Source organism: Vulpes lagopus, chromosome 9 (genome assembly GCF_018345385.1).
Source record: "Vulpes lagopus strain Blue_001 chromosome 9, ASM1834538v1, whole genome shotgun sequence".
NCBI classification, from domain to species: Eukaryota; Metazoa; Chordata; class Mammalia; order Carnivora; family Canidae; genus Vulpes; species Vulpes lagopus.
The window spans coordinates 58168072-58192259 of NC_054832.1; the positions used below are offsets into that span (position 1 = coordinate 58168072).

At 33.6% G+C, this 24188-nt stretch overlaps 1 protein-coding gene across 1 annotated transcript in view; it reads left to right on the forward strand.

Moving 5' to 3' along the window:
* Positions 1–23958, forward strand: part of UBE2W (ubiquitin conjugating enzyme E2 W) — a 77512-nt gene extending 53554 nt beyond the window's left edge. The window contains 3 exon segments of the mRNA XM_041768926.1: positions 5714–5869; positions 9443–9518; positions 18579–23958. Coding sequence (XP_041624860.1) covers positions 5714–5869; positions 9443–9518; positions 18579–18592 — 246 coding nt within the window. The 3' untranslated portion in view covers positions 18593–23958.
* Positions 23959–24188: the final 230 nt, after the last annotated feature.

Consider the following 24188-nt stretch of genomic DNA (forward strand, 5'->3'; position numbering starts at 1 on the left):
ACTTATTATTATTTTTTTTTAATTTTTATTTATTTATGATAGTCACACAGAGAGAGAGAGAGAGAGGCAGAGACACAGGCAGAGGGAGAAGCAGGCTCCATGCACCGGGAGCCCGATGTGGGATTCGATCCCGGGTCTCCAGGATCGCGCCCTGGGCCAAAGACAAGCGCCAAACCGCTGCGCCACCCAGGGATCCCTGTACTGGGACTTAAACCACAAGAAGAGTTTATGTCAAAAGTGGAGCAAATCATGAAAAGACATGGCTTCTTCTGAGATTTGTGAGCAAGTGTAGTTTTATGTATAGTTACTTATAGGAGGGCTACAGCAGGATATGAAAAAGGAAGGACATTTTGGGGCTTCTCCAAGAATCTTGCAATGTGAAAGGATATTTAGAGATTTATCTCAAAGGAATTAGGAGGTATAGTCACCTCTCCTTCCAAACCGTGAAGTCCTCAACTTTAGTGTCTCTATTTTGCTTCTTTTCTTTTCTGCTTCCTTCCTTACATTAGTAGTTCTTCCGTTCCAAATATCTATGATCTTATACGCCCCTTCCTCTGTCAGAACATTCTATTTGAATACAATAAAATTGAATCACATTATCTTGTAAATGCCCTGGTTATACTTGGTTTTTTAAGCTTTTCAACTCTGATTTTTGTTGAAGAAATTTTAGGCATTTTAGAAATAGGTGGAGAAGTATGATTTTAGCAGGAAAAGGATACTGTACTTAGTCCTGAAATCATATTGATGCTAAAAGTTGTGCTAAAAATGTATTTGCCTTGATTACAAAGCTTTAGAAACGCTGGGGCAAAAGAGTATTTGCTTTCTTCTCATCCTTATTCTCCTTCCTATTCATGCCCCCTTAACCCAGACCCTTTTGGTTCTGTTGCTCAATACTACCTCATTGCAGAGATCCAGAAGCTATTTTCATAGTGTTTTCATCCTTTTATTTGTGGTGTCATTCTCCTTGCTCTTTCATGTGATGGTGGTTAAGCTTTCCAAAGTCTTAAATAACCATTTTTATTGCCTTAAATTGTCTAGCAACTAGGACACCTGACAAGGAGAAAGGGAACAGTGAACCTTGTTCGTTGAAGCCTTGGGGGTAAAGCAGAGGGAAGATAAAGGAGAAGACTGGTAGGCTAGAAGAACACAGCTTACAAAGGAGAGAGAATGGTTACCATCCAGGGGAACCAAATTTAGTTTCATTGTATCCAGGAATTTTGACTTTGTAATACTTGTAAGATTGCATGGTAAGGATAATTATGAAAGACCAGAAAAACTATTAATTAATTGTGATGCAACTAATGCATATTAAATGACTAAAAGGGGAGAATTGAGCTAAAAACTGTGCTAAATAAAACTCCAGTTCCCAGTTACTTTTGTCAGATATTTACCACTTAATGCTAGATTGCCTACATCATATATTATTAATAATTAGATATCTGATTACAACAAATTCTGCTTGTATATTCACTTTCTGTAGTTGCCCATTAAGTATTGTCATCTACTTACAATTTTTTTTTTTTTTTTTTTTTACTTACAATTTTAATAAGGGAAAGCATTCCCTTATCTTGTCCCTGGAGAAATCTTGGTATCCATTTTGTATATTGGCTTTTATATTTTATAGCTTGTTTCATACAGCTTATTCTTGTAATATGTGTTTTGACCTAGTTTGACACCATATTAGATGTCTCACTTTCTAATTAGTTGCAGAACAGTAGTCTGAACATATTAGTATGCCTTCCTTGTGGTCAGATCTTAGTATAGTGGGATCATTCACCATTAAGTTTGAATGTTTGGAAATCCCTACATATGATTACGATGATTTCATTTCATTACATATGAGTACTGTGATTCATTTCATTACATATGAGTACCATGATTCATTTCATTATATTTGATACCAAGTTACCCAGAGGTTGGCTTGCTTAAAACTTTAGGTTGGATGTGGGCTATGCTCACTTAACTCCAAAATTATATGGATACTGAGCATAGTTTTGTTAAATCTCACCTGCTCTTGAAAATACACCATATTGATAGGGAGATGTTTGGAAATTTAGATTCATCTGAGGACTGCTTCTAATGCAGGCTCTGAACTTCAGGTGTGATTTACATGCATTAGATCTAAGATCCTTTTCTAAAATGTTGGCTTTTTTTTTTTTCCCATAAAACTGCTTATTTAAAATCTGTAGTTCTGTTTTATTGTTTGGTTTATGAATTTGTGCAGTTCTCTGGTTAACTGTTTGTATGACTAGGTTTGGTTTGAAAAAATATTTTAAAAATAAATAATTTTTAAAATAAAACAATTAGCAAAGTTCTTATTTATTCCCTTTGGTTTCGGGATCCCTGGGTGGCGCAGCGGTTTGGCGCCTGCCTTTGGCCCAGGGCGCGATCCTGGAGACCCGGGATCGAATCCCACGTCGGGCTCCCGGTGCATGGAGCCTGCTTCTCCCTCTGCCTGTGTCTCTGCCTCTCTATCTCTCTGTGACTATCATAAATAATAAATAAAAAATTTAAAAAAATAAATAAATAAAAAAATAAAAAAATAAATTATTCCCTTTGGTTTCAAATTCATTGTATTCAGTTGTCCTGTTAGATCTGTTTTAGTTTTATCGGCTACTTGGGATTTCCTCCTTCAATTTTTAAAATTTTGAATATGGCTAATCATCCCTTAAGTTTTCAGAACCTGCTTGGCTGCATTATAATAACTGAAACGTCCATTTCCTCCTTTGGATTGTACCATGCGTTAAATAAATGAGGATGGTTAACAGCAGGCTCTTAAAGAAATTCAGCCTTGGTTACTTTCCCCATCACATGCAAAGAACCAGAATCAGAGTTTTTACATCAAAACTGTCTGTGGAAACTGCTTACCAACCAGCCTTTTTACATGAATAAATTGTTGAAAAAAAGTTTTTTCTTTAATTTCAGGAATTCATCTCTGGCATGTAAACTCAGCCTTTCTGTGTTTAGACAAACTTCTAAAATTCTGTATCTGGCAGGTTAGGCCCTAGAGGTTACCTATAATATGTGCTAATTGATCCCCCTGTTTGGTTGCTGAAAGTTTCAGGCTGGCTACATTTGCCCTGCATGCAGCATGTGAAAAAGCCCCAGCTTTTTTTTTTTTTTTTTTTTTTTAATAAGGTTTATTGAGATCTGATTTATTTTTATTTCAGTCTCCTCAGCCTTTGAAGCTGTTTCCGTCTTGATTTCTGGCCCTCTTCAGTGCTTATCAGTGTCTGCTGCTCCTGCTGTAGTTGTCTTCTGCCTTCCATCCCTTTTCCTCTCTCCTGATTTCCTTTTGGTTTGTGGGTATTTCTTGGCTCTAAGGCCAGGTGATTTAGTTTATAATCCATTCTCTCCAAGAGCCCTACTGCTTTTTCCTTCTGCTTTGTGAATTGGCTAGTCAGAGCATGTTGTGATAACCTTCGTATTTTGCTGTCTGTGTATTTTCCTTGATGGTTGCTGATGCATTGATTAATTTTTGCCAAAGAAGATAACTTGGGAGTTCTCCCGTTTTTTGGCACTTTCAGAGCACTATTCTACGTGACCTTTTAAAAAGGAGACCTTACTGGAAAAGAATTACCCTTTAAAAAATACTTGAGGCCAGGGGATAAGGTCTTGGGCATTGTTTGTGTTCTTAATGAAAATATCCTGCTGGTCAAATGGGATTTTTGTGGCAGAGTGAATACCCCAGAGCAGATGCATATTCTGTGAGATTTGTAAACTTTCATTCTAGACATCTATAACACATTGTACGAATATCACATGAATATAATATACTACATGTTTATAAAAAATAAAATTAAAAATAATTGTAGATAGACTGAAAGTATGGGAGTTGCAAGACCATTTAAGCAGTCATTTCCTTTAGCAGAGCAGCACTTTTTTTTTAAGCAAAAAGTGATGAAAAGGATACTAGCACTGATAGATAAAATTGATAAATGATACTCTTCAAGCACAGCTGAGCTAATGTTGTGGATTGGGTAGTCTTCTGCAATCAGGCAGGGCAAGTAAATTGATATCTCTTATTTTGAAACCTGGTTTTCAGCTTTATTTTAGCTCTTTTTAGTGGGAATGAAGGGTGCATGACCAGAATTTAAAGAAACAAAAACTATGCAAGTATGTAGTCATTCCTTTTGTTGTCTTCTACTAGCTTCAGCCAAGGAAATGTGTTCCATATGTTAGTAGTATATTTGAAATATTAGAAGACTCCTACTTATATGAAAGAGTGCTTTGTTAAAATGTAAGTATTTATGAAATTGTAATGAAGTCAGATTTGTAGCTAGATACTTGAAAATAAAAGCAAAAACTCAGTTTATGGTATCTTTCTGTAACATGTCCCATATTAAATGATGACATACCTTACTCTAGCCACACGTATTTCACTGGCTCTCTGCTCTTATATAAAGGGGAAAATAGGTTATACCCAGAGCAATAAATATTTTATTAATTTCTGATATAACTGAAGGTGGGGTTTCTTCTTACTAAGATTTTGCTGTATTCAAATGTGAGACAGTTTGTTAGGGCTAAGAGAGATACTGTAAGTGTTGTTTGGGAACTACTGGTTTATATTTGGTGAGCTTTGTAAAAATCCTATCATACCTACTAAATCAGTATCTGTGAAAGTGGAGCTGTTGCATTTATATTTTTAGCCAGATCTTCGGGTAATTTTATTTTTAACGTCAGGAATTAATAATTACTACTAAACAATAAAAATGTTAGGTCTTACTGCATTATGAAAATCATGTAAAGATTGGTGGACTAATTTTTATATCAAATAAAGTAACTTAAAAAAAAACAAATTAACTTATGAAGTAACATAAACATTCTTAAATATTAGACTTCTGTTTCTTTGTCCTACTTTGGGCTGTGGTTACAGATTCTGAATCAGGATGTATAAATTCATTCTTCTACCTCATTCAAATGCTGAAGGTAGATATGTTTACGAAACACTGCTATTGGGATACTTAATCATGAGGGCAAAGGAAGGAATAATAGATTTATTATCTTTCAAAATGGTGCTGTGGCAAGATGGAGAAAGGAAAACCTGTTAAGAAGAATTAAGTAGAAGAAAAGGCAGAGAAAAACTTGACTCATTCAACCTTTGTTTTTTTGTGTGTAGGCACATAGTTATTTGCTGATCAATAAGTAGTAATTTTTACCCATCATAATGGATGAGTGAGTTCAGAGAAGGTGAGATATATATAACAGTTATTTCCTTTTGCACAAAGTACCTCAGGTACTTTATCAGGTAATAGCATTGCTATTATCAGGTAATAGCATTGTTACAGGTAGAAGTGATGTTCCTGTCATATGCAATTCATGTTGTCTCAAAATTAAGTACTTTTCTGTTTCTGTATGCAGAGAGCAATAAGTACAATTTGAAAAAGCATTCCTACAAATATAGTTGTCTTTGTTAGGCTAAATATGCATGGTAATTTATAAAATTTTAAAGGGAATTTGTGAAAAATAGCTGAAATAAAAAACAGGTAACCTGAGTTTTTTTTCTGTATGTTCCATCCCCTATCTACGTGCTCATTCATACAATGAAACCAGTACTTGTGAATTGGTGAGAATAAACAGCAGGCAGTTGTTTATCCTTGTTTCTGGCACTTATTTTGTTTTTAACTGTTTTTTAAATAAGTTCTGTTGAGAATATGTTATGTCTTGGTAATACAGAATATTTGAGTGTTAATGGAATTTTATTCTTTCTTAGGTCATGTTTACTGGTGAAAATATTCCCGTTCATCCTCATGTTTATAGCAATGGTCATATCTGTTTATCCATTCTAACAGAAGACTGGTCCCCAGCGCTCTCAGTCCAGTCAGTTTGTCTTAGCATTATTAGCATGCTTTCCAGCTGCAAAGAAAAGGTAGGACTTCTCAGAATTATTCCAGGTAATATCTATTCTTTTAGTTTAGGTAGCAAAACTATTTTAATACTATGTGAAGGAAGGACTTAATGCCTTTTATTGTGAAGTTATAATATGTTTAATAATAGATTAGAAATAGGTAATTTGATACTCTTTCATTCCACATGGAAGTAAGACATTGTTTTATATTTCTTAAACAGAAAATTTCTGCAGATGTTTTTAAATAATATGAATTTTATTTCTGTAAGCATGCGCAGGGCAGAAGTGTACAAGAAATTCTCATTTCTAGATTTCACCATGGAAAGCCCCAAGAGCATGTTTCATAGCTGCTTTCTCCCCTCTGCTGGCCCCCACACTGTCAGCCACTTTTAGGGGGTTTCCCAGCAACTAGAGCTTTCCTATCCATACTGATCATCTAGTGATTAAGTTGAAGGAGGAAGGTTAGATTACCAGTAGAATTTTCAGGACTTTTTCTCTAATTCTCCTTTATTTATTCACAGATTCTATATCTGTTGGAAAGGTGAAAATACCAGAAAGAAAAATCACATAAGTTAAATATAGGATACCCCTTTATTTTTTATTTTTTATTTTTTATTTTTTATTTTTTTGATACTCCTTTAAAGTATCTAAATCCCGTGTACATTTCTGGCCCTCTTGTTATTTCTGCCTCAGGGTCAGTGTAGCACAGTGTTCATGTGTTTATATATTTTAAAGCCTCTTTTCTTCATGAGGGTTTCCTTTTGTATTGGGTTTAAAGGAGAAACAGCTTTACCTTGCAGATTAGGGATCTCTGGGGTTATTACAGCAGTGTTTTTTCCTTGTGTTCTCCAAATTCAACTGTCATTTTTACTAAGTTCATATTTAGAGAACTTTAAATTAGTATTTAGAGAACTTTAAGTAGCTTATTTTTAAATGTTAGATTATCTAGACTCTGAAACACGCTTAGCTTGGCAAAGTAAGTGTTTTGAAATGTTAGTTCCATAAGAAGTTTCTTGGTGTTAGGTTTAAAAAAAAAAAAAAAAGCTTTTTTCGTTCAAAGAAGCATGGGAAATAATGGTTTAAATTGTATTTTTTTTTTAAATTATAGCATTAAGAGCCCTTAATATGGAATTTTATATACCATATAAGAAAGAAAAAAACTTCCGGCAGTTAAACTATGACACCATTAGTATAAAACACATGTATCCCCATTCAGGAATATTAAAATGTAAAGAAAAAATGTACATCTTAGATGAATTAGGGTGCACATTATCTAATTGTAGTATGACTTTTTAAGTTTCCTCTTTGCCTGTGGGCTTTTTTTTCTAGGTTGCATTTTAAGGCTACACTTGAGCTTTTGTTAACCCCAAGGGCTTTGGAAACAAGTCTTATTCGTTTATTGCTTCCATATTTTCTCCTCCCCCACACTTCCTCTCCCAGCGCACACATAAGTTTAAAATGTTTAGGTGTAGAGTAGTTTGCAGTTACAAAGACTTCTGTGTCCTTGTTAATGTGTAATGCCTTTAGGAAGGTGAAGCAGTAAGTCTAGGATTTTAAAAAGAAAAGTTGAGATGAACACAGGTGATGTGTGTACATAGCTCTTGCATGTGCCTTGTAATTATTACCACTTTTTTTTTTACATTTAATATAATGTTATATTATATATAATATATAATATAAATAGTAATATAAATGTAATAATTTACTATTAAAAACTAGAAAATAAATAAATTCTTCGTCTTCTTTATCCTTTTCTAATCCTGTTTCCTTCATATTTCAGTTGTCTACTACTAGTTTTTCTTGCATAATATATGCTTAATTATTCCATTTCAAATATTGGCAAGCTATATTATATAATCTAAATTATACTTAACCAAGATAATAATACGGAAGTAATTCTGGCAGCATTAATTAGTTCTCTGAAATACAATAAAAATTTAGTAAACGTTTATTAGGTACCTACTAGGTGCTGTTTTTACTGAGCCAAGTTACTAGGTTACAAAGATGAAGAGGAAACTTGCTTTGGCACTGAGGGGATCTAGCTCCTTAAATAAGCTTTTAAAAGTCTTGTAACTACTCACCAAAAGCTCTTCTTTTAAAACAGGTGAATTTTATTCTGTGGTTAGTGTGGTTCTATGACTTTCATTTTAAAATTTGACTTGAATACATAGTTTTTATTGTAAGAGTTTGGGAACTTTGATTTAGTCATAATTCTTTCATTCCAAATTTATTTTTCATAGTCAAGAAAGATTCCCTAAAGTGAAGGCAAATTCTTTGTATCAGTAGCTTTCAGTAGATTAAAGATAATTTCTGATATTGAGAGGTCTTTCAGTAATCTATTTATTCTTAGTGCCCTTATAGATATAGATATCTATATAGATATAGATAGTCCAAAGTTTCTAGCTTGCATTTAATTGCTAAAACAATTTTGATAATCCATCTTTTTGTATAGTTCCTTTATTTTTCTAAGAACCAAATCTCCACAACCACTTATCAATAGTCTGGTTATATTCCACATGAACACAGATTATGACTTTGCAGGACAAACAGCAGCAGATCATTCTTTGAAATTGTCAGGCATCTAATTTCATATACTAATTTTTCAGATATTTTCTCAAACCATATCAGCGGGGTAATCTTGAGGTAGTTGTTTAACATCTTATGCTCTGCTTTTCCGTTTTGTTAAGTTACTATTAATGTTAACTTGTAAGGGCATTATTAGGCTCAACTAAGATCAGAGTTATGTACATGAGTTGTAGAAGTGCCAAGTGGACTACCTGTTTCCCTACCTGCTATCAAGGCAGTCCTACTCACCATTGGTTTTTGGTTGGATCTACTTACTAACTTATCTACTAACCTGTATTCTGTGGCTTTTATATAAATTTGATATGTTTCCAGATTTTTTAGAGAATCACGTATTTCTTCTTCTTCGGTATCCAGCAGTTTTCAGGGAAATACCTTTCCATAATCTGTCTTCAGTGTTGTTGGCATCACTATTTTCTGCTGTAGCTCCCTTGCAGAGCTGCCATAGGTTTCTAATATTGTGCTATTCAGGGCCTGTATATGCCAATATAGCTTTTCCCCTTTTTCGCTCTTCTATAGTGTTTGGAAACTGAATCCTTTGGTCTGTCCTTGGTGATTCTTATCTTACAGGAAAACAGTAATTGTGGAAGTACATAAGTTGCTATTACTTTCTCAGACAAGCCTAGTTATTAGACTTCTCTGTATTTCAGTTCACTAAAATAATTAGTTCACTAAAGTCATTACTAAATTATTCTAGAGAGATAAAATAAATGAAACCAAAATTCTTTAAAATCTAATGCTGCTGCTTTGGGTTAATAGTCACCGTCTAGTAATTCCACTGGACCCTAACCCAAATCACACATGCATAACCCCCCCCCCCCTCCCCACTTTTTCATTGCAGTGTCAGGGGTCTGCTTTTCCTGGAATCTATTATTTCAGTTCTGCCACACCAGCGTTTACATTGTTTTTATACTTTCTGTAATAATTCTGTCAAAGCTTTTACTAAATCTGTCTTCTTAAATCTTCTTCCATTTTACAACTCTTACCTATTTAAACTCTTTTTGGTTTCAGAGACGACCACCAGATAATTCTTTTTATGTTCGAACATGTAACAAGAATCCAAAGAAAACAAAATGGTGGTATCATGGTAAGCACTTTTATTTTAAAATGATGACTTTTTAGCATTTTGGTTTCAAAGATTATCTGTTTGCTGGGGGGAAAGGAGGGAATATATAACTGATGTATTTTTGTAATATGGAAAAGAGTCTTTAAAACATTTAATCCATTTAATGGATACACTGGGCTAGATTTTTATTGAGGCCTGTGAAATCATAGCTACTATAGAAGTGAAATCTAAAATTGCTTTAACATTCTGAAACGCTACCATTTTATTACTGAAAAAGAGTCCTTAATAATCCTTAGATGGAACTAGTTATTGGGAAACCTGTTACTTGAAATAGAAGTTTTGATGGCTTTTGAAATTACTTAGTTCTGGTGGTGTTCTTAGTGGCGGGAGGGGGATCACATTGTGAGAGATGACCCATTAAATTAAAGAAAGCTCTTCCTGTTCTGTTGTCCTCAAAAATTTGTGGTGCTCCTGATTGTAGCTGTATAAATACAGTAGTCTCACTGATTTTGTTTTATTGTTTTTGTTGGGAGAGTGTTAATAGCTTTATAATTGAAAACTGCTAGCATCTTTTCTAAACTGACCTCACTGCTTCCCTAAAGAGGTGTATTTGAAATTCAAAACAAAATTTTATATTCCTCAATCTACATTTTGAAGTATACGAACAACCACCCCTGTGAGTTTTGTATCCATAAGAGCATTTACTTTATTATTCTTTTTTAAAATGTTAGCCTAATAAGAAATTAGAACTGACAGAGCTAACTAATAGGAATATGGCCTTTCCTCTTTACCTTTCTATCCATTGTGAAATCTTCTGTTACCGGAGTTAATTTGAGTTATTTAAAAACTTTTTAAATTATAAGGGTTCCAGGTGTTAGTAAGTGATGACTAGAATCAATATAATAGCGCTCTGCCAGCAGTTACAAGTTAGAAAACACTGTGAAAGAAGAATGCCATTCTTGAGAGCCATTGAAAGGTAAATATTCAGGCTAGTGTTAATGGCAACAATAGATGACCTAGAAGAAAAAAATGACAAAACTTAATGAGAGCTAAGAAAAAATAGAACTATTTGATGACAAACTATTATTACAGAAAAATGTGTGTTCTTTACAAATTAAAAGTTTAATTTAGTAAAAAATTTGGTGGAATGATGGGTACATGCTTGAAAATTTTGGAAAAAAATAATAGGTGAGAGGAGCAGTCTGTATTTTGAACTAAAGGATAGTGAAGGAGAATTGGTCTACCAGATACCAAAACATATTAATGCAGGAATAGACATCAAAAGAGAATTATTCTTTCCTAGGCCTTTTTATATATAAGATAGTAATATATAGTAAATTGGATGTCAAAACCAATGAGAAAAAATATTTAGTAAGTAATCTTATTAGAGAGTTGGTAGTCATTTTGGGAGAGAAAAATTCACATTTTTACTTCATATATAAAGTATTTCCTATGGATTGAATTAAATATTTTTTTAAAACAAGAGAGGGATGTCTGGGTGGCTCGGTGGTTGGGTGCCTCCCTTCAGCCCTGGACGTGATCCTGGAGTCCCTGGATCAAGTCCCATATCGGGCTCCCTGCATGGAGCCTGCTTCTCCCTCTGTCTATGTCTCTGCCCCCCCCCCCCCCCCGTGTGTCTCTCATGAATAAATAAATCTTTAAAAATAGAATAAAATAAAACAAGAGAAATTTTATTTTTTCTAAATTTAATTATCAACTCTGTAGGAAAGAAAGATTTCTGAAGTTAAAAAGAATCACAAAGACGTTAAATAGTTTTATGAAGGGATGCCTGGGTAGCTTAGTGGCTGAGCATTTGCCTTTGGCTCAGGGCGTGATCCTGGTCTGGGGATCGAGTCTCACGTCGGGCTCCCTGCAAGGAGCCGCTTCTCCCTCTGTCTTTGTCTCCTGCCTCTCTCTATTTTTTTAAGATTTTATTTATTCATGAAAGACACAGAGGTGCAGGAGGCACAGTCAAGATAAGGTTTAAAAATGTGAACAATTATAGCTTTATTAAAAATAAAGACCAGGGATCCCTGGGTGGCGCAGCGGTTTGGCGCCTGCCTTTGGCCCAGGGCGCGATCCTGGAGACCCAGGATCGAATCCCACATCGGGCTCCCGGTGCATGGAGCCTGCTTCTCCCTCTGCCTGTGTCTCTGCCTCTCTCTCTATCTCTCTGTGACTATCATAAATAAATAAAAATTAAAAAAAAAAATTTAAAAATAAAGACCATTTATGAAAATTGTTTAACATAAGAAATACACTTAATTAAAAACATAGGCCAAAAGTTTGCAATAAAATAATTACAGATTTAATATTTTGAAACTATTATTGAATTGGCAGAGTTGACTAAAATGAATGCAGTGCTGAAAAGAGTAAAGGGTAGAATAGTACTTTATATTTACTGATGGTGTAGCAAGTTCAGCAGTATTTAACAAGCTTAAAGTTTAAGATCAAGCTTTTTGTCTGTCACCAAACTTGAGAGTAATCCATCCTAAGAGAATCATCTTTAAAACAAGAAGTGTTTTGGGCAGCCCCGGTGGCGCAGTTGTTTAGTGCCGCCTGGAGACCTGGGATCGAGTCCCACGTCGGGCTCCCTGCATGGAGCCTGCTTCTCCCTCTGCCTGTGTCTCTGCCTCTCTCTCTCTCTCTCTCTCTCTCAATGAATGAATGAATGAATGAATGAATGAATGAATGAATAAATAAATAAATCTTAAAAAAAAAAAAACAAGAAGTGTTTTATACATGGAATGTTCAGTGAGGCATTATAATGTACTCTATTTCTTATCCTCCATATGCTATTTTCCTGAAATCAGTCTTGCACAGGCACACACAAAAGCACCCTTCCTCAACAAACCCTTTCCTGCACACACCCTATTGGGAACTCTTTCACCAAAATCTTGCTGATTACTTTCTGTTTTAAGGAATCTAATAAACCTTATTACCGTGTCTAGAATGTTGATTTTGCTTTAGTTTTTAAGAGATCCCCAGATAATTCTGATACAGCTTGTCACTTGAGAACTACTGTTTCAGGGATTCTGAGATACAAAAGGACAAGTTTCGGGCAGCCCGGGTGGCTCAGCGGTTTAGCGCTGCCTTCAGCCCAGGGCGTGATCCTGGAGACCCAGGATCGAGTCCCACATTGGGCTCCCTGCATGGAGCCTGCTTCTCTCTCTGCCTGTATATCTGCCTCTCTCTCTCTCTGTCTCTCTCTCTCTCTCTCTCTCTGTGTCTCTCATGAATAAATAAATAAAATCTTAAAAGGACAAGTTTCCATATGAAATGAATAATCAGACTTAAGTAATTCTTTCTGAGCACTGAAGGTCTGCTAAAGCATTTAACAAAAAACAACAAAAACAATTAAAAAATAAAGCATTTAACAAGACCCTACTTTAAGTAAACAGCCCTTTACTTCAGTTTACATTACTGACTTCTCATTCTTTTTCATCTTCTTGCCATTGAGGACCAAAAACCAAACTGCCTCTTCTCTCTGCGCCTTTACAAGGAGGCCTTCCAAAAAAAACAGAAAAAGAAACAAACAAAATTTTGAATGTCACAGACCCATTTGTCTTAGCATAGAAAGTAAGATTAGTCAATCAAGAATATTGACAAGCCTACTCATTCTATTTCAACCTGAACTTCACTAATAATAGAAAAATCCCCCATTGCCTTCTCCACAGTGTTTTTAAACCACTTGAGTTTTCTATTAAAACTGAGAAGAAATTTCCTTAGAGTAATGAATTTTAAAAAATACATATATTTTGAAAGTATAATCTTTGCTATTCTGTGCTGCCTCAATGTTAGACAGTGTGTTCCTATTTTTTTCCTTTCCTTCTTCCCTGGTAGGGAAATTTCAGAAAGATTACAATCTTTCAGGCCCTCTAATGCTGCCTTATGAGAAGTCATTTATCTAAGAATATTCCCAGAATCTCTCATTATGTGTTTTAGAATAAGAAATAGAGAAAGGTCACATAGTGAAACTAGAAATATAAAATAAATTCTTTAAAATAAAATATACTTCATTGTAGCAGTTATTTTTCATAGTTAGTAATTTTTATCTGTTAAACCAAGAAATGTATACTTTCATGACTAAAATAGAAAAGTCTGTTAATAGTTTAAACTATTAAATTCTCCACCTTAACGAAGAAATACAAAGAAAAGAGAGGTTTCTCAAATTAAATTAGCCTCTTAATGTATACTAGTCCTGGGTTTATGTAGGAATTCATTTACTAATAAACAGATTAAAAGTGTCTCCCTTCTCTTCTACCCCCAAATACAAATTAGCCATTTTAAAAGGACCAGATTCTATTTCAACTAAATAATAACTATTCTAGTTCAGGTTCTGGTCCTAGGTACAGATATGTTTTTTCATTTACAGATAATTCTGTTTAAAACATGCTCAGTGATTATTCATATCTCAGTCTGTTTTCTACTCATGCTTGAACCCTGCATATCTGAATCAGAATCTCTCTTTGAATCAACAGTTTGCTCCATGAGTGACCCTTATATGAAATCGAGGACAGGTAATACTAGTTATACTTTGAGATGATAGAGCAACTGTTCTTTCATAAAGGTGGGTGGGTTTAGACAATCCTTCCTTCACCTTTAAAAAACTAAAGCATTTTAGCTATATAGCATTTTGCCTTGCCTTTATACATTTCAAAGTGAGTTATAAACAATGTGAAAATAGCTCAGATGTCAGCTTGTTTTTCTGTTTAGCTGCTTTAGTTCTAAAAGATCTTCATTGATGATCATGTTCTCCTTTTAACACCAAATTACCAAGAAATATGGACTTTTGTTATTTCTTAGTATTATCTAATTCTGGAAGGATTATAAGGTCAAATCAGAGTCCCGAATGTGACCTGCAAACCTAAACAAAAAAATCAGAGACTGAACAAAGATTTGCTTAGAATTGGATGAACTCACTGAATCAAGATTTCAGTTTTTAGAAGCCAAGCGCAATTGTAAGCCTCAGGTACAAGCTTCACAGTCCTCTGTGGTGCTGACCAACATAGTTGTGTCAGTGTGAGTCAGAGTGTCAGTATTTGTAATCAAAGAGGCAAGAGAGGTTTGAGTTTAGATCCATAATACCTGTGTACTTCAGAGGGGGCTTCCTGGATGCAGGATGGATACACTATTAATGAAAAACCGTAATCTCCTGGTTTTAGAAGAATAGGATTCTACTGATACACCAAAATTGAGCTCTCAAATACCAGTGTTAAGTTCCTGAAAAAAAACCCTCTTTCAACTTAAATTTGTGGATCTTCCACATTGTTAGTATATCTTGAAAATGTAGACCAGTTTTGCTACCCTAGTGTTAACTGTGATATCATTCCTTATGCATTTCAGTATGCATTTCTTTTGGGATTCTTCTTTAGCTCCTATTAAAGTATAAAAAATTATTGATATGTGAACACATATTCTTTATTGTTACTTACTTGAAGTTTACTCTTAACCTGTCTCCCAGAATTCTTTTATAGTTTCTGTTCACTAAAGGATTATGGTCCATATCTGCATTGGAATACAAATACTCTGTGATGCAAACTTAGGCCAGAGGTCTATGTTTTAAAAAAACCAATTAAACAGAATAGGATTAAAAAAAAAAAGGGAAAATAACCCAAATAGGTATTTGAATAGACAGCTCATTTCAGCATACAAAGGGGCTGAGGAATTCAGGGCTAGAAATGGTCCTAAGAAAAGAAGTGTATACAGTTTAGTGCACAAATGAATGAATGAGCCTCAAAGTTCAAAATCATAAAATAGCCATAATTGTTCTTGAAAAAGATAAAAAGTATCTTTTATGAGATCATAAAAATATTTCAATAAGATAGCTAATAGAATCCATTAAATATGATCCATCTATTTCCAGGCTCCAAATTGAACATATACAACTTAGTTTCATAAATGATTGCTTTCCACAGAGAGCAGTACTGACCTGGTTCCTGAAGCATTTTCCTTAAGGTGATAGAGAATTGAGCAGTAGAGCTTAAGACCGTAATTGAGTATTCGCTTCAGAAAACTAGGCTTACAGGAAATAGAATGGCATATGTTTAGATGTTATGGGGAGGAACTGAGTTTATAAATTTGGGGAGGAGTAAAGGAATATCTTTTTTTGGAAACTATAGACTGCATTCTGGTTCCATTCAGCTGGGACATTTCCTGTAGAATTCTAAGGATTACAAGGTGATAGGAACATAAAATCATCTCAGACTAGTATTAACAACCTTTTTCTTCCTGCCCTATAGCTGTCTGTAGAATTACCTCCATTAGTTGTGAACCTTTATATATTTCCACTACCTTTTAGGATTACAGAATTACTTTCTAAATTCCTAAGTCCAAATTTTTACCCATTTTAGCCGTTTTTTCCCCTTTATTTCCCCCTAGATAACAATTCTCTTGTCTTTGAAATCTTTCTTGAATTGGTTAATCAAGACAACTTTAATCCCCTAAACTGTTGGGAGACAAACCTACATGTAAAGATTTATTTTTGTCTTTCTTGGAAGTAGGATCCCACCTTCATATCTACTGACTTATTACTGGATTCCTTTTTCCCCACTTTATTATTACTGACTTATTACTGGGTTCCTTTTCTTCTAGACTTTTGTCTCTGGAAATCTCTAAGGAGATGATTTCCAATATAATGTGATGGTTGTGGTGTCCATTAAAATGTGCTGGTTCTGATACTCTGGGGAAAACTGTATGGCCTTCTTTTAATATAATTCTCTCTCTTAACTTCCTAAAAGCCCAGTGAAGTTAGTCATAGTAGATGTCATCTTTAGAACTGGTTATTGTATATTATATTTGAGGGTATACTTTCAATAAGGGCTTCTACAGTTCCAGAAAAAAAAAAATTTAAATTGTTAATCTGATTTCTTTTTTCAGACCTTCATCTTACTACAAATACTTTAGCCAAGAGGCTAAATAGATTTTGTTCTTTGATCACGTTTTGTCTACTTACATTTGTCTTTTGATCCATGATGAGTTTATTCTAAAACCTCTTTTTATGTAAATTATCTTAGTATTTAACAAATGATTTTTTTGCTTCTTGGTGATGGCTTTTTTATTTGGGGAAAAGTTAGCTGTGGCATTAGCTCATACTTGTTTCCATACTTAAGTATTTGCTCATAGATTCTTTGATTACTTACAGCCATGACGGATTTGTAATGTTGAAAGTCCATGTGTCCCTGTGAGTCCAGCTATAAGAGATAATTGAACTCCATTTTCAAAACTTATTGATTAGTAAGTTTATTTCGCTAGAGTATTCAAGGCAGAGAATTTAGTATTAATCTTAATTTTTTTTTAACCTCTAATCCAAGGTAGGGCTTGGGCTAGGGAGAATAGCTTTATTTGGATTTCTTAACCATTTTTTGGTGGGTTGGAGCATATTCTCCAACAGCCTACTGTATTGAAAACTTCCAGAATGGATAACCTGATGGAGATAGATTTATGATATTGCATATCAAAGACGGTATGACTATGGGGATAAGAGCTTATTATTATGAACATTAGGTACATAATGTTCAAGATGAATTTTGTCTCACTTTTCTTATTGTACAGATTGCCATGTGGTAAGATACTTACAGTTTGACCTGTTAGGTAGAATTTAGTGCCATCTCTTAGACTAGAGATGTAAGTGTGATTAGTTTTAGTTTTTTCAAGGACCCTAGTGTTATAAATTACTCTGTTGGAAGAGTGATGTTTCAAGGAACCTCTTTACATTCTTAGGTTTGTTCTGTATTCATGACATCCATATCTCTTTAAGTTTCACGGTAATTTAAGAAACAGATACTTTAAAAAAAAAAAAAAAGAAACAGATACTTTCATGTGACACTTAGAAGCTGCAAACTATCCACTTATTTTCTTAAAGATATTCTTTCTTTAAAGATTTCTAAGATTTAGGTAAGATTTATTTTAAAAATCTAGTATATTTCACCCTTTAAATTTCCCTTAAAGTACAGGGTGATGGGATATTCTATATGAGTTTGCCCAGCATAGAAATCAGACTTAGAGGCTTTTAGCTTTCATTGAGTCATTGGGAATGAGGATTTTTATTAGCAATGTGTCGATCTTAACATAGATCCTAACGTAGTTTGTAGTTTGGCCAGTTTTTCAGAAATGCTCTCATGAGAGCTTTCACGAGTCTTGGGTAGTTGCCAATAGTCTTGCTTCTTTCTAAAGTTGTTTTCTAAACAGTAACTAGACTTCAAATCCTTCATTTTTTTTTTTGAATTTTTTTTTTTTATTATTTATTTATGATAGTCATACAGAGAGAGGGAGAGGGGCAGAGACATAGGCAGAGGGAGAAGCAGGCTCCATGCACCAGGAGCCTGACGTGGGATTCGATCCCGGGGCTCCAGGATCACACCCTGGGCCAAAGGCAGGCACCAAACCGCTGCGCCACCCAGGGATCCCGACTTCAAATCCTTCAGATATGTCTTGTGAAATAATTTTGTAAAATACATTATGAACCCCACAATTATATGTCTTACATAATGTGTTGAGGCTACCAGAAGGCATTACTAAACCTGTGGGATTTTTTTTTTAAATGACCTCATTTGTATATGTATCTATACTTGCTGAAAAGTGTATTTTTTAAATGTATTTTCTTAAGAGAAATGTATTAATTGATTTGGCAGTGATACTTCATTTGTAAAGTTATTCCTTTCTAAAGACACAACTTGCATTATCCTGTGTTAAACACCATGACATTGTTGGTCAGGAATTTACTTCCTTTCTCATTACAATTTAAAATTGTTGCCCAGAAAAGAACTCTTAAGACTGATAAATCCTGAATATGTGCTATCATATATCAATGTATTATTTTAAATAGAACTGACATACTGATTGATGCATCATCTAAGACTTGTGTGAACTACTATTTGTGTTAAAGAATAGAACTTGATTTGTCAGTATATAACTGAAACAAACTGGACTTTTTATTTGCAAGGGTTGGGGGAGGCAAGGCAGACATGTAAACCATGTTCTTCTTGCTACTTGAAATTATTTCTATGTTAGACTAACTTGTGGATTTTACTTATGCATGCTTGACTTTTTTAATTATCTTTTTTTTTCCTTTTCTTAAAGATGATACTTGTTGATGCCACTGTTATCATCCTCCTAGCAGAAGATAGTCCTACTGAGAAAATGAGCACTTTGATCATTCAGTCTTTGAACTTTAACCTTTGACTGGAAGTGACCTATAGGCAATGAAGACTACTTCCTTTTACTGCATTTTTACTCGTGTGCATTCTGGGCGCATGTTGATCGCTGGTTCAGTCCAGGCAACTGACATGCTTTTATTAGTCATACAGTATTAATGCAGGTGTCAGGAAATGTCAATATAATTCCATTTTTTATTTTTATTTTTTTAAGCTTTTGGAAAAGTTCCAGGTCCTCATGTATTGTGCAATAACAATGACTTCCTTGGCGGTTTTGGGACGTTCATTGCCGGCAATGGACGTTTAACAGGAAAATTTTTCATTAACTCCTGCCACCCAATAATTAATGCATGATAGGGCCTATGAAATGAGCTTATTGGTTATAGTGGGATTATAAATAAAGTGAGGGATCCAACATTACTTTGAAAGTCACCCCAACTGTTTATATTTGGATTCTATGCACTGTGATCCTGAGGTTAACAGCATGAATTAACATGCGTCTTTAAAGGACTATAATGAAAGATCATTGAGTATTTATTGAATTGTTTATATCTGCTGTCAAATTGTTTTGACATGTAAGGTTTTCACGTAACATTGGCAGAGAGGTACAATATTGTTATCCCTATGGTGAAAATAAATTCATTTGTTGTATATAGTTCCTCAATCTCTGAAGTAAAGGTATGAATAGTCTAGGGTATGAATGGTTGAATCAAGGCTTGATTTTGGAAGTAAGAACAATGGCAGTGATGATGCAATTGCTGCAGTCCTTCACTGGGGCTTGTTTGTACAGTAACGATTTTTCCAAGTAGATTACACTTTGTTACTTCCTGCTAGCCATCAGCATGAGCCCTACTGCCTAAACACTATTTCTTTTATTTATGTTTGGAAAATCCATAAACGATTTTCGTTTGCAATTTTGTTTCTTTTGTTATGTTTTAAGTCAAGTTTGAATGTTATAGTACTTCAACTGAAAAGCTTTTGTCAAGTTTTTTCTTGTAAATTTTCTTTACTTGTATCATTTTGTCCTTTAATCCTGTACCCTAAAATAAGAAATACATTTTTGACAGAGGCTTAATGTTTTAACAAAAGAGTGTGGACATTTTTATTTTAAAATTTAGGCAAAGTACACTATAGAATGGTATGTTTGCTTATTTGTCTCACACAACCGTGCAGTTTTTCCTGGAGGGATTTGTTTTGTTTTCTTATTGTTTAAAAGACTTTGCTTACAGCTAGATAAAATTTTTCTATAGAAAAAAATTGTTGAAACGTCCAATTCTCAGTACCATGTAAGTTAATGATACTGCAACTAGGTTCTCTTTTTAAAAAGCAATTATGTATTTTATAAATTACCTTTTCACATATGCAAAAATCTGTTTCTACTACAATGTTATTTTTACTATTGCCTGTTGTTGCACTCTTTTTGACATATCCTGCAGTGAATAAATATATGGATCAATTTGGGCTTAAAAATAAAAGCCAATTGGCTGAAAGATTTGAAGTATGTACCCCAGCAAAACATCCAATCAATAATTGGCAAGGAATATTTTCAAAATTGTTTTTAATCTCTGTATAGATGACATTTTGTAGCTTTGTACATGTTGTTAATTAAGGGCATATAATTTTACACTCTAAAAGTATAATTGCTGAACTCAGGGGTGGGTAGACTTCAAAAATATGTCTGCTGTAGAATAACTTGAAAAAAAAATTAAAACTATGGCCAGCCACCAAATTGTGGACACTTGTTTATACTATAGTTAGCAAATACCACTTTTTTAAAATTAAACACTTTTTGTTCTTTCTTGACTAGGTACATATAAGTTCTCACAGTAGTCTCTATCCGTCTTATCAGTTGGCCTGTTTAACCAAGACAGAAAATGTTTTTTGGAATGCTTTGAGCTACTCTTAGTTTTTAACTGCTTTTTAATATGAAAATTGCAGCGGCAAATTATATATTTTTCATATTTTACACAACTGCTCTAAACTACTGATTGACTTGATCATTTTCAGGGGTGAGGGTGGGGGGCGGGGGATCTTTCTCTGTACTGCTGGTCCTCGTACTAAAAATCTTTTATAAAGCAATGACCTGTGACATTTATTCACCAAAGGAATTAATATACCAGGTCAAAGATTAACAATGCTGTCCTATAGATTAATAGGTCACATATAGCCTCAATTGAATTTTTAAAAATAAAAATAGCAGTATTTTAACATACCTCTTTCTCTACATAGAGATACCATAAAATAAAACTAAGTAGAGGAAAGTAAAGGAAACCAAATAATATCAGTACATTTTATCGTTTAAAAGAAGATAAGATGAAATATCCTAAAATATAGAAATATCAACCACTCAAAATTTGCAATAAGGTAACAACTTATTTATTACATTACTCCCTTGAATTTAGGAATTATTGGAAACTCCTTTGCACTTAGATTTAATTAAGTTAATTTTAAATGTAAGTTACATTATTAAAAGGCATAAGACGTTTACCTAAGTCATTGCTCTAGAGGGCATTTAATGGCTTTGTAATAATAAAAAGAATATTTCTCTGTAGTGTGTTGTTGAAGGACAACCAGAATACCAAGAAAATGTATATAGGATTATGCTACTTCCCTCTTCCCTAGCTCTATGGGGCACTATCTGTTGCATAGGCCTACAGAATTATACTTTCATATTTAGACAATATGTACTCTATTTATTTATTTATTTATTTATTTTGAGGCCATTCTTCTGGTTTGCCAAATTCTGTTAAGACAGTGATACATTCATTTCCTTATTTTGCATGCTTAGATCATGAACTTGGTGCCCTTTCAAAAAATTATATTATGTCAAATAGGTATTAATGCCATAGATTTTAAAGAGAGAAATGGTTTTCAGTTTTTTTAAGATAAATTTTTTAAAATAAATTTTATGGCTGTTCTCTTAAGGAATTTAATATTCATCTCTAAAGGACTTACTTGTAGTGGATGAATTCCTCCTTTTAGCTAGCAGGGAAATAAAGCTTTTTTTAATCCCCAAAAGAAAATGCTAAAAAATAGCTTTTATATACAGTTCATCTGGAGAAAGATCTTAATCCTTATTGTTTTGACTACATATATGAATATTTGGTATAAAGTAACTAGGATAGTTTATTAGTTTTTCCCTTCTGAAATTTTAAATATATGCAAATATATATCATTAGATTCCTGTGGTGAATAATAATTTCTTCAGATTCTAAAACAGGTATCTAGTGACTGCTTAATTATTTCCAGATCGCCTCAAAGATGAATTGACAAATAATGGAAATGAGTAGTGATATGAAAATGGTATGTAACCACATATTACTTGTTTCTGGTAATCAAGTCTTATTTTTTAAAAAGCCTATTGTTTTTGAGAATTGAGATATTTAAAACTTGTTAAAGCTTCTTCCTAAAAATAGAAGAGAAGAGGAGGTACTGTGTGTTCAAAATTTTTTTAAATAAAGAATTCAGTGTCACTAGTTCTAAGCCTTTATGGTTACTGCTGCTTATATTTCTTGATCTCACTTTTATTTAGTTTTTTGTATATATTTTAGCTGAATGGTTAGGATTTATTAAGTGTATATAAATTGGTTTTCAAAAAGAACTGAGGCTTATCCATATCTTTTCTGAAGATTCTCTGTGACCAAAATCAGCTACTGCACGATTCTGTGTTATGCTAATTCCTTTGCATGATTAAGATCTGTGAAGGTGTCTCTTAATCTGCACCCTTTAGCCCTAATCCTCTTTGCAGTCTGTCTGTTCTATTATTTTTCTTTCTTCCCGCCTAGCAGATGTCTAATATGTATGTCTGTCTTCAGTTTTCCTAAGCTTTCCTCTCTCCTTTTCCTGCCTTCCTCCCTTTTTGTCCCCTTTCCTTTTCTTGAGGTTAGGGAATCCAGAGAAGGAAGATTATTGAAATTACATCAGAAATTTTTCTTAAAGAAAAAGACTCCTTCCTGCAAATAAAATACATAGAATTTCTGAAACCTTATTTTGGTTCATCAGTAGGTGGCTAAATTTGTTGAATAATTGACTACTTGATAAGTGAGCTGTTAACTAAGTAGTTTAGTTCTTAAAAATGACATATATTATCGAGGGAGTTTTGTTTTACTTTTTGGATGTTGAATCTCCCAAAGCCTAATTATTGCCCAAATGAATTAAATTACTTGTTTTGGTAAAAGTGTTTTTCCATTTAAGTTTCTAAGCCATTTTTGAGATTTGATTTTTTTAAAAAAATAATTAGTGAGAGACTTGTTTTCTCAGCATAAACTGTGCATTAAAGACAGGCTTGCATGCATCATTATCATTAGAGGCCCGTGAAGTCCAGACATGTACTTCAAACTTAGATCTTTATCCTTCAAGTTGATGTTCTGCTTCTGACTATGGTCCTGATAATTGAGGTGTTAATTATGATTTTAATTCTCAGATGTTATTGGGATTTACATTTATGGATGAATCTCTGGAATAGTTACATGAATGTCTTTTTTTATGAAAATGTTTTTATAAAACAATATAATATCTGAAGACATTATGAATATATGAAAGAAATGCCTGAATAGAAGTTGGTATATTTTAACATGCCTAAAAGAACTGCAGTTGTGTAGATTGAGTGCAGTTGACAGGGAAAAAGAGAAACAATTCCTTGATGCATACATTGTCCGGGTTTTGTGAAAAGTTTGCTTCTGCAGTAATTCTGAGCTGCTTTCTCAGTGGCTAATCATGGTTCTGGGCTTTGGCTTGTTAGGTGTGACATCGCTTATCAAATTTAGAGCTAAATGGAAAGATTGAATAATCCCACCTATCTAATTTTAAAGCCTGAAACAAGTCGAGTAAGGAATGTGGTAGATTGTCAGATACCATGAAAACAAGTGGAAGTCTCATCATAGTTAACCACAGATGATTTACATAAATGCAAATTGATTGGCAGGCTGGGGTAAAATAATTATTCAAAAGATTATTGTATCAGTTATCTAGTATTAAGAAGTCCTTGTGCAAGTTAAAATGAGTTTGTTGTTTTTAGTTGGTACCATTTTTCTCTCAATATTCAGAAATACAAATTGTGCATTTTATTAATAGGAATGGAAGCTCATGCTTGAGGATTTGAATAGGGTGGATGTATATATATTTTATAAATTCAAGTTGTACCATATGTAAAGCTACTGCTTTTTGAATAGAATATAAATGTTAAGACAAATCTATATATTATATATTTTTAAATACATGTATCAAACTTTTGTTAGTTGAATATAAATTACATTGTGTGCTTTATGGAATTCAGTAACTTTTAATAATAAAGCGGTTGTCCTTGATTTATTTTATGTAGACTTGAATATTAAATTGGATAGATATTAAATCTCTTTGTAGTTTATAATGTAAAATTTACTTTGTACTAGTTTCTCTTTACAGAGGACTGTGATCTTCAAAGGATTGTCGAAAGAGTAAAATATCCAACTCCAAAAATAATTGCAATAGAATGAAGATAGTCACTAAAGTGCTTTTATTTATTTAACTGATCATGTTTACTTAGTGTAGCCCAGTG